Source organism: Melanostigma gelatinosum (assembly GCF_949748355.1).
Source record: "Melanostigma gelatinosum genome assembly, chromosome: 22".
Classification (NCBI taxonomy): Eukaryota; Metazoa; Chordata; class Actinopteri; order Perciformes; family Zoarcidae; genus Melanostigma; species Melanostigma gelatinosum.
Genome location: NC_136655.1, coordinates 13257810 through 13268636, shown reverse-complemented (window position 1 = coordinate 13268636; position 10827 = coordinate 13257810). Strand labels below are relative to the sequence as shown.

General features: G+C 43.0%; 2 protein-coding genes across 3 annotated transcripts in view; one reads left to right on the top strand and one right to left on the bottom strand.

Annotated features, from left to right (window-relative positions):
• Positions 1-7006, top strand: cep83 (centrosomal protein 83). Of its 2 annotated transcripts, XM_079294242.1 has the most exons (16): positions 1-96; positions 1025-1231; positions 1810-1960; positions 2159-2251; positions 2601-2732; positions 2822-3073; positions 3167-3298; positions 4101-4215; positions 4778-4922; positions 5071-5220; positions 5538-5613; positions 5694-5851; positions 5930-6059; positions 6221-6324; positions 6443-6632; positions 6868-7006. In XM_079294242.1, exons 2-16 carry the CDS (start codon positions 1032-1034, stop codon positions 7003-7005), a joined length of 2166 nt encoding a protein of 721 aa, XP_079150368.1. In that variant the 5' UTR covers positions 1-96; positions 1025-1031; the 3' UTR covers position 7006. The 2 variants fall into 2 exon arrangements, with proteins under 2 accessions (XP_079150368.1, XP_079150369.1); XM_079294243.1 differs by lacking the exons at positions 6443-6632; positions 6868-7006 and having other exon boundaries at positions 6179-6294.
• A 622-nt stretch (positions 7007-7628) lies between these two features.
• plxnc1 (plexin C1) overlaps positions 7629-10827 on the bottom strand; it is a 26932-nt gene continuing 23733 nt past the window's right edge. The window contains exons 27-31 of the mRNA XM_079294240.1: positions 10780-10827; positions 10533-10680; positions 8617-8757; positions 8461-8535; positions 7629-7767 (exon numbers count right to left, since the gene is read on the bottom strand). The exon at positions 10780-10827 is cut by the window's right edge and continues 116 nt beyond it. Coding sequence (XP_079150366.1) covers positions 7663-7767; positions 8461-8535; positions 8617-8757; positions 10533-10680; positions 10780-10827 — 517 coding nt within the window. The 3' untranslated portion in view covers positions 7629-7662. The remainder of the gene's footprint in view (positions 7768-8460; positions 8536-8616; positions 8758-10532; positions 10681-10779) is intronic.

Sequence of the window (10827 nt, the reverse complement as noted above, 5' to 3'; positions counted from 1 at the left end):
GTAGTTATAAACTATGCGGTTATGTCTATAAGTACACAGCAAAATATATATAGAGAGCCAGTATGAAAGTGTTGATTGAAATAGCCGCTTGATAAGGTTTGTACGGTATTCCTTTAACGAGAGAAATGCACTTTAGGAAACCATTCCCATGATCCCCCAGTTTGTAGTCTAAAGATTAGCAACCTAGCCCCGTAACTCATTCTTTGTAACGTTAACCCAAATATGCTCTGATGTAACGTTAGACAGCTGCGTTTGCCATGTTTTCAAACTGAAGTTCCTATTTCCGGTTTAGCTGACCGTGTAAATTAGCTAGTCGTTCACGTCGCTCATAATTTGAATAGTAGTTATGTTTGCATTTTCATATCGTTATATGAGAGCGCGTTATTTAAAAACAACTCAATGCTCTTGACCAATTTAAAACATTAGTTTGACATTTTTACACGCCCACTTTGTATGCGTATGTCTGGTGTAAGTTAATTTAGGTTTAATTTAATGCTGCAAGAGGTATAAAACAAAAAGTACACAGTAAGTTAATGTTTAACGTTTTTACGAGCTTTATTTATTGAACTGTTTTATCTTTTGTCTGCTTATGAAACTACACATTATTATTATTATGTTAGTTTATTCTCACAGAATGACATTGGTCTAACATTTACCTCCATAGATAGATTTGATGCTTGATGTTGTTAAAGTGTTTATTAGTTGCATATCCACAGCAGACCTACAAGCCAGGGAATGGAGCTAACTAATCACTTGAGATTGATTCAGAGCCTTGTCTTGATTGCTAAGAGGTTGTGATTCAACAAGTAGCTGGGAGACGCCTCTCAAAGCCACCATGGTAACTAACTGACAACAAAGCCAGGAATCATTTTGGCCCTTTAAGAGCACTTGGAGAGAGTACAGTCAGTTTTTGTCACTGAGAACAGAGAGCACACTATTCCTTTTTTGTTGTTGAATACACACAGCAATTAATTTGCTACAGTCACCCAGCTTTTCTTTATCTCCGCCTGTCTCTTTGCTGCAGAGGTGAGATGGCCTCCTCCGCCCTCGGCCAGTTGACACCTATCCTCTCAAACCTGGAGCCTGGGATGGGGAAGTCGGCAGCCATGCTGGGCTTCTCTGCTGGGCTGGGAGGAGCAGAGATGGAGCTGCAGAAGATGCTAATCGATGAGAGGATGAAGTGCGAAAAACACAGGACCAACTATCAGACACTAAAGGCTGAACATGCCAGGTAAATTTGATGAAAGATCAATTTGTTTTATCTTGATATATGATTTTTATATATGTATATTACATTTATGGTTGCAGGAGTCGAGAAAACATTTAAAATGAATAATTTCTCTATAACCACATATCAACAACACTGACATGGGCTATGATTTTATTGGGCAAAATCTGTAGTTATAACAAAGTGCACTTAATTCTGTTAGTCACCGTGCACGCTTTCCCATGTTGTTGTGGTGTCTGTGGGTACTGTGCTCACTCTGTCCTGGTGTTAGGGACGGGATGATAAAGGGTTTTATTGCAGATCAGGATATAAAGAAAACCACCCAATAACATTTTCAAGTAAGACTACTTTAAAAAAATGAAATGATCCTTTACTCATACTGGCCTGATGATTTATGATGACCTCATTTAAGATATTTTGATTGTTTTTCACACACAAATATGTTTTTCCAGAATGCTTTAGTGGCATTTTAAGAGTTTTATGCACATTTAGATGATTGTTGGAATAATGTGGTAATTTTTTTTGGCCATAATAATCGTGACATGAAATCCTCCCATGTCTACCTGGTGTCTTTCTTGCAGCTTGCAGGATGGGTTCACCCAGGCGCAGGGTGAACTGAAGCGTCTGCTGAGCGACAAACAGGCACAGCAGGAGAAACTGCAGCTGCTGTTGGCGGAGCTCCGAGGAGAACTGCTGGACAAAAGCAGGGAGCTGGAAGAGCTGCGACTGCAGGTAAACCACGACACAATCTTCTGCTCTTTGATTGTGACCAAACCTCCTTCGGCATGAGGGGTTACGTTCACAGATCAAAACAAAAGGACACTTTTTGATTTCTGTTGCATTTATAAAATAAAAAATAAAAAAAAATCTCTGCAACTTGACTTCCACTGACCTTCTCAAAACAAATGTGTGTGTGTGTGTGTGGACCAGGTGATGACCCCTCAGCGGTTGGAGTTGCTCAGAGCTCAGGTGCAACAGGAGATGGAGGCTCCATTCAGAGAGAGGTTCAATAAACTGGAGGAGGTCAGTCCGTTTGTGTAGCTCAGTGATGTTTCGTGTACAATTCCCCTTGTCATTATGGATGTCAGAAATGAATATGCTAATTGTTTTAAGGATTAATTCCCAGGGGGAACTTAAATGACTGCATATAGGAGTCAGTATCATAGACAGGAATACGTGTAATGAAATGCAGCACTAATATGAAACAATAAACTGGGACAATGCTTTTGAAAAAGATTACCAATCCTAGCTTTAAATTGAGAGCTTTTTGACAGTCATTTGAAAGCTCGTTTCCATTTTGTCTGCTCGATGGCTCCTGCTCTCCTCTCACTGATTTTGGGGTAATTTGTGTTCTCGTGTTTCTTTGTTCCAGGAGACTGAGAAGTACAGGTCTGAGTACAACAAGCTGCGGTATGAGTTCACCTTTCTCAAGTCCCAGTTTGACCACCAGAGAGAAGAACATGCTCACATGCTGGAGGAGAGGAGGATCCGCTATGAAGCAGAGGTACGTTTGTTGTTCGGTTGCGCAGCATTTAGATTGTCGTTGTGGTGGTACACTGATTTCTAAATGAAATGACCTCCTGCTGTCGTCAGATCTCTCGTCTGGAGAAGGACCGAGAGGACCTGGTGGCTCAGTACCAGGGTTCAGACACACTGCGTGATGGGAAACGAGTGGAGGCCCTGCTGAGGGAGAAGGCCCAGCTCCACCTGAGGCTGAAGGGCCTGGAGGCAGAGTTGGCCGAGCTTCGCGCCCAGAAAGACAACTCGGGCCAGCAGGCCGAGAGCGTCCAGCGCATCCAGATCAGACAGCTAACGGAGTCTCAGGCTGCTCTGAAGTCGCTGGAGGTGAGACGGCAATAACGTACCTGACGCACTGTTTAGGATGAGCACATTTCATCTCGATAGCTTGATGGATCTGATTGGTTGTTGTTGTGACAGGCGGAGCGTCAGTCGTTGCGTCTACAGCTGGAGCGAATGGAGAGCGAGCTTCATCTGACACACGAGCAGAACAGCCAGCTCACCGGACGACTGAACAAAGCTGAGCGAGAGGTCAACTCTCTCACCTGTCAGGTACACAGTTGTTGTTTTACCTCTGACCCCGTCCCCTTTTTCGACTTTAATATCATTACACAGCACTTTCTGGGCTTTTTGTCCATCCAGGATTTGTTTGCCTCCATAGTTTATGGTGTAAAAGAGCCAGTGTGTAGCATTTAGAGGGATGTATTGGCAGAAATGGAATATCTTATTAATAACTCTGTTCTCTTTAGTGTACAATCACCTCAACATTAGCGCGTTCTCTTCACGGAGCAGGCCACCGGGTTTCTACAGTAGCCCAGAACGGACAAACCAATCACAGGCTCTAGATAAAGCCGTTAGTGGTTCACATTCGGGTCGGCCACCAGCTGCACACAGTAGTAATTTCAGTTGGTTGCAACCTCAACACTACATGGCGCCAATTCCGACACTGAACCTGTAACAACATGAATTCTAGTGGTGTAACAGTGTAGCTGATCCCTGATCTGCCGATCCTTGATTGAAATTGGTTGATATTGTTTTATTTACGAATCCTTTTGAACTGTGTGTTTTTATGCAAACAACTACAAAGTATAAAAATAACATTTGGCCGGTGAAATGATGGTGGGAAAAAAGTAGTCTTGAGCCTTGTATACTAACCATCTGTATCGGTCACTAGGACTCATTGAGGAAAGGTAATCCATGTTGGCGGTTCCCTAAAAGTGTAATTTGCTGTGTAGTGTGTGGGCATGAATGGTGCATAAAGTCCTGTCAGACCTAACTGAACGTAAGATACGGCAATGATTCACTGTCTACTCGTGGTTTGAAGTTGTCCAATCTGTCTTTGTGTGGTCCTCAGATTGACAGCCTGAAGCATTCACATAAACTGGAGGTGGCCAGCGTCAAACTGGAGTGTGCTCGCTCTAAAGGGGAGCTGGAGAGAGAGAGAGACGCACTGCACGGCCAGATTGACGGTATGGATCTCACACAAACACTCTGCAGTGAGAGGTGGACCGTGTTCCTAAAACATATCAACTGTTCTAGGGTAGATGTTCTAGGGTAGGGTAGACCTGCTATGAATTTGACTATACTGTGCTGACCAATCGGCTGCTATAGTAGAAACAGGCCACAGCCACACATGCATGTCAGTAAGTGAAGACTTAAAGTTCACAATAAGTCGGGGAGGAACAAACCTAAGGGAGAGAAATATGACCAGTTTAGCTTCCGAACACGATCTCTAAGCAGCTTTTAATACATATTGAAAGTACTAATTCAAGTTTTCTTTTAATCAGAGCAAATAACCACTGTTGACAATGAGAAAAGTAAAAAGATGATACTTGTCTGTTTTCATTGATTTTGAGTTGGTTGATATTATGCCAGGCTTTAGCCATACAAGTGCACCAACATTTTAGAAGCATTTATATTGACATTTTCAGAAAAAACCAAACACACAGTGATATATACCGTTAACGTCCATGCTTCACAACCATACCATACCTTTACCCTCCGGTCCTCATGGGGACTCGTGTGTCTCAGGTCTGCAGACAGACGTGGAGGTGCTGAAGGCTGCGGTGGAGCGACACAAGGAGGTTCTTGTGGAGAAAGAGAGGGAGTTGGTCAGGAAGGTGCAGTCTGCCCGTGAGGAGGAGTTCCGCAAAACTGCAACCTTGCACGAGGAAAAGTGAGAATCGCTTTCAGTTACTGATACGAGTCACCTGGTAGCAAGTCTTGCTTTGGAAAGATGCCCGGTGTTGAATTTAAATGCCTTATTTGACAAAATCCAACCGATTGATTTATTTTGCATCCTTCTGTATTATTCCTGTTGCTAGGTTGGAGGTGGAGAACCGTCTCGCTGCTCTGGAACAGCAGAGGGCTCTGCAGGACGCTGCCGATCACAGCCAGAAGGAGGAATGGGAGGAACGTGTTCGCATCACCCAACAAGGAGAAGAGTCCGCTCGCAGGGAACTGCAGAACCTCAGGTCAGCTTTATACCGAATGTTGTCACAAAATCTACACAGCTGCTCATTCTTCATATAACGAACTGTACATGTAGAGGCCACAGTTTAATCTCTGAACTCCATTTAGAAGAAGTGTAAGACTACTGTACATATCAGAAATCACTGTCTGTGGTGGATAAAGAGTGTTTCTGTAGCCATACCAATGTGTTGCAGTCTATTGCACAAATGAAATGGTGTCGAGGTTAGACCTGTCCAGTTTTCTGGGTTTATGATCACACAAAAGAGAAATAAACTAGCTTTCCTTTGAAAAGGCATTGATGAAAGTGTTTGTCTTACAGAAGCAAACTACAGCAGCAAAGCTCACATCTTGAGGAGCTTGAGAGACAGAAAGCAGAGATCGCTGACCTACAGCAGGTGAGTCCAAGTGTCATCTGTCCTGCAGCCGGCAAAGCCAGGGGAGTTGGCTGAAATAATAGTTTCCTTTGACCCAACAGCAGAACCAGGACCTGGGTGTCCGGCTGGGGACGCTGGCTCACTCTGAAAGTGACTTGATGGAGACAAACCAGCGACTGAGAGAAACTCTGGACAGAATCAGGGAGGATCTCAGGACGGCCCGAACCCAGGCTGAGAGGAGCCAACACGAGGCAGAGAGGTGCTGTCTCATGTTGGGTAGCTTATTACAGCCATGAAGTCATGCATCTTTGAAATATGGCTTCAATTAAACCACCAGGCTGGTGGAGGACCATCGGGTTGAGTGGTTGGCGGAAAAACACAAGCTGCAGGAGCGAGACGCTGAGCTGCAGCAGAAATACTCTCTGGCCAAAGAGAAGCTGCAGAGGGCAGCAGCGGCCCAGAAGAAGGTACTGCTGCTCATACAGTCTTTACTTTCAGCAGTTTGGGAATGCATCATTACTTTCTTCATGCTACTTGGTGTCCCTTTGCTTGTTTATGTAATTTTTAACATTGCAATATTGAAAAGGTCTGAGGAGAAACATACAGAAAACTTGTGTGTGTTGCACAGAGAAGAACGCTGACAGGGAACAAAGAGAAGAGGATGCAGGATAAGATTCAGTTGCGGGAGGCCAAGATAGAAGAGCTGGAGCTGGAAGCTACTGCAGCTAAGAAGTAAACTTCAAACCTTTTGTTTTTTTTTAAATATATTTCTTGTAGAAACTTCAGACGCGTTAAAGCCTACCAGTAAATAACATTAGGAAACCCAAATTAAAACTCCCTCTCTATCTAGACGTTCATCGGTCTCAGAGGAGCAAGGTCAACTTAACAGACGATTGAAGGAGCTGCAGCGACGACATAACGAGTTTCGGCGTCTCCTACTGGGCGGTCAGGGTACTTACAGCGCTGGCCCCGCCTTCTTGACCTCCTCACCCACCCCCTTTGTTCTCCTCGGGTCTGAGGGGCCGTTAGCCAACATACCAGTAAGCAGAACTTTTTTCATCAGTCTGTAGATGGCTGAGAATGTTGTGTAAATAGTTAAATGGAGACAATGTAAAACAGCAGTATTTTATATGTAATGTAGAACATCTGGAGTTACAAATTAAATATCTGTTTCAATCACATGCTGATGGAACTCTGCACAACAACACTCAGGCGGTCATCATAAAACGGTCTTCATACATGTAGCTAATATTGCTGTTGTAACATTTGCTGCAGGAGGAGCAGCATCAGAGGGAGCTGACCCTCCTCCGTCGGAGGCTGGAGGACCTGGAAAGCGCCCAGCAGCAGCAGCTGGAGGAGCTGGGATCTCTGGTGCACAGGGACCGGGACATTGCTTCCCAGCCTGACCTCTGACCTTTACACTTCTTCCCATTGACATGAAGCACTAGAATGGACTTTAATAACATTTACAGAATATCTAATGTTGCACCTTTTTTAAAAAAACAAACTGATCACAACATCCTCAGGGTTCAATCTTTGTACTGAGATGTATTGTTTGCTCAGAAGCCACTGTGGGGGGGAAAGGTTTTTATACAGAGGAGTTGTGAATTGTACATACAGTCTGTTGACGTCATTAAAAATGTTTTAACTTAAACTGTATTGCAACAATAGTCATCCTGACATCTGGATTCAATCCAACACAAATCTGTAGCATAACACTGAACATGCATCAGACACAGACCGGTCAACAGTAGTCATGGCTACAGTTACAAAAGTGCTTTCAGTGAAAGGTTCCTTCTTTACAGAACTGACAAGTGATGTGTGGCTCATCGGCGGTTCGATCCCCAGCTCAGGCTCCATTCGATGCGTCCTTGAGCAAGACACTTAACCCCCCAAAACAAAAAGAATTGCTCCCGTAGCTGTCGGTATGATAGAATCCGAATAGTCAGTCAGATAAAAGCATCTGCTAAATGACTAATGTAATAACAGTCATGTTTGGCAGTACCTCATCTTTGTAGCAGGAGATGATCCACTCTGGGGGAAAAAAAGTTGCCAGTAAAAGGATGGCGCTCAGTTCCAGGCGCAGCTTTTTAGTCCATCAAACAAGCTCTTAACATGATGTAGTTGCTCCATCAGCTCAGTAGGGGCTCCGTTTTTGTCCAGCTGCTCTTTGATCTTTAGAAATGATAAGAGCAATTGTAAGGCGTTTATAAAAATCCATCTCAACAATCTCGTCCAAATCATGTCAGTAAGATATATTCCAGACACACCTTTCAATTCATTCATACCTATACATGAAACTCAGGTGTACGGTCCAAAAACATGCAGCGCAAAATGTTAAAAGAAACATCAGGATTCGTTCAGCCTGTAAAGGCTTTTGCGGTGTTACATTTTGAAAAAGTACCACCCTGAACAGGAAACGGCTGCTGAGCAAAGCAGAGGTAAATCAAAGGTCTCATTTCCTCTACAAGTGTCTTGTGACTGTTTCACAACTCAATCTTGATGCCAGCGTCGCAGATGAGATGTGGAAAACCTCTGATCGGTTGTGCAAACTCCATCAGGAGCACCACGACTGATCCAATATGATATTCATATCTTACGACGACACCAGCTTCAATTCATTTTAGCATTATTCATCTTACTCTGTGTCAGGCTGTGTCCTGGGTTAGATTTGCCGACACAGACCGTGTGATTACTGTGAACCTTTGAGCCAAACTTTTTATGATTAAATTGTATCGCACTGTTAAAACTCAGACGGGCAGTTTGTCACCCACTACAGCGTTACTGAGGGGGCATCAACATGGAGCAGAACGCAGTGACCGTAACTAAAATATATTTAGAACGAAAGCCGCCGAGAGAAGCACCGACCTCGGTGAAGTAGCGCTGTATGAATCTGTAGAGCTCTCTGAGGGCTGCAGCTTCGTTGAACTCATTTTCGTGTTTCTGAAATGAAAAGTCATCCAATAACTGCCGGTCTTCACTGTGCCAATTTTTTTAAAGATGTTCTTCAGAAATAGACATTACCTTTGACTCTTCCTGCAGGAATTCCTTGAATTCGGACTGCGTGATCTGTGACTGCTCTCTGATGTGCTTGTAGTAGGCCTTCACTTCCTGTTTGAACTTGGGGATGTCTTTGGCGTAGAGTAGCTTGTTGGTTGGTGCATGCTGGAACACAACAATATTCAAGGTATAGTGCGACTCAAACTCTGAATTAAAGTTGATCAATAAATTAGCAACAATTAATATTCTTAAAAAGACTGTAACCTCTGACTTATTTGACTTTTTTCATCATGCTACACTGACATTTATCAACGACTATACGACGACTTTTTTGGACATACTACAAACTGTACTATGCCAGTCTGCTTCAAGGGAGATGAAACTACTTCACCAATTGCACAATCAACTGAACTATCCAGATTAAAAAACAGATATTCACCACAATCTGTCAGTATCCTTTCTACTCTGTGTTTTTTGGCATCCACTTTACTCCGCTGAATATCAGCATTGCTTGGTGGAAGAATGACGCTTTGTTTTCATTTCATATTGTCGAAAAAAGATCCTAATCCCAAAAAGGTCCCCGACAATAATATAGTATTTCTTGAGAAGTCAAAGTATAAAATGTCTGCAGTATCATGCCGAATAAGTAAAATAAGTTACAGTATGTCGAAAAATGTCAAACAATAAGTCATAGTGTAGCACAGGGGTCACTGATAGGTGGACCCAGGCGACGTTGTCTCCGGACCCTGGACTTACAATTGAGAATTATTTTATTTTGATGGCGCACTTCATTTTAACCAGCGCAGCTTTTCTAGCATTTCCGGTACTCGTTCAGCGGTCCAGGAAACACACCGACCAATTACATGCGTTGTAAATCATCTCACGTGATGCTACTCAGCCAATCAAATACGTGTATTCTGATAATCTCCCGACTCGCGCGAGAGTCTCACACACGGGAGACACCGAGTAGTCAGAGAATTAGCGTAACGTGAGTCATAGAAGTTATCTCACAAAAAGAGGAAGGTGGACAGCGAGACCAGAGCCTTTAAGAATGAACAGGCTTCTTCCCACGGGCAGTTCAAAACCAGTACGACTCCTATGTTCAGAGACCGTGGAGATGAATAAAAGCGGCAATGTGAAGCGCCGCTACGAGACAAAGAACAACTCTTTGAGCAAACGCACCCTCAATATGATCAGAATCCTAACACAGTAATTCACTGTCCACCACAGATACAGTCCCTGCACAGAGTTTTATTTTTAGAAGAGAAGAATATAATATTGGGGCTTTTTTGACATCACTTCACACCCGAATGAACTCAATTTAAAGCAGCAGGTCAATTCAGTTTTCTAAAATGAAGTGTCTTAAGAGGCACATTTGTTAAAAGCTTTCTGTACGTGTATTGTATTTGTTAATCCAGTCCTAATTTGACTTGAAATGAGAGAAGACAATTTATTTATCATTAGAGTGTGTATGTATGTATGTATGTATTATAATTCATCCGGTTCAATTTGAAAACTGACAATAATATTGCTGAGATATTTTTCAATTGCACTTTCTACATTTGAAATTACAGTCAGTTGTTGACTACGTACAGCTGTTAGTACAGCTGTTGGCTAATTCAATATATAGGGTAGTAAATCATAGCGCAAGGTAGACATTATTGTGATGTTCTGGACCTTTGCGTGAGGAAATTCTCTCTAAATGGACTCGGTACAGTGCGTCTTAAAAGTCATAAAATAGTATGTTGATGAATGTCAATAAATGTCATAGTATAGCATGTCGAAATGTTTTTTAAAAAGTCATAGTTTAATTAACCTTTCCTGCATATATATCAGGGTTGATCTGTTGCTGGTTCCACCTCTGCCTCACGGCTGAACACGGAGAGGTCACGTGTGTTTCCTGCACCAGTAAATTATAAGACATTTGTCTTTTGCGTTACCTTTCCCAGCTGGGTCTCGCTGAGGGAGAAGGAGTCCATGAAGGCCTGAGCGATAACAGTTAGGCAGCTATCGAGTTGGGGAGTCTTCTCCATGTCAAAGACAAACTGGGGGTTTTTCAGGATATTGATCCAGAAGCGCAGAGGCAAACTGTGGACATTTTCAGGAAATAAAAAGGTGTTTTAAGGGCAAACTTCTGTCCTAAAGATTCTCAAACTGTCCACAGTGCTTTGGATGATCCAACAATACCTGTTGGTCTTCCAGATGTGCAGGACATCTGGGTCGGTGATCTTCAAG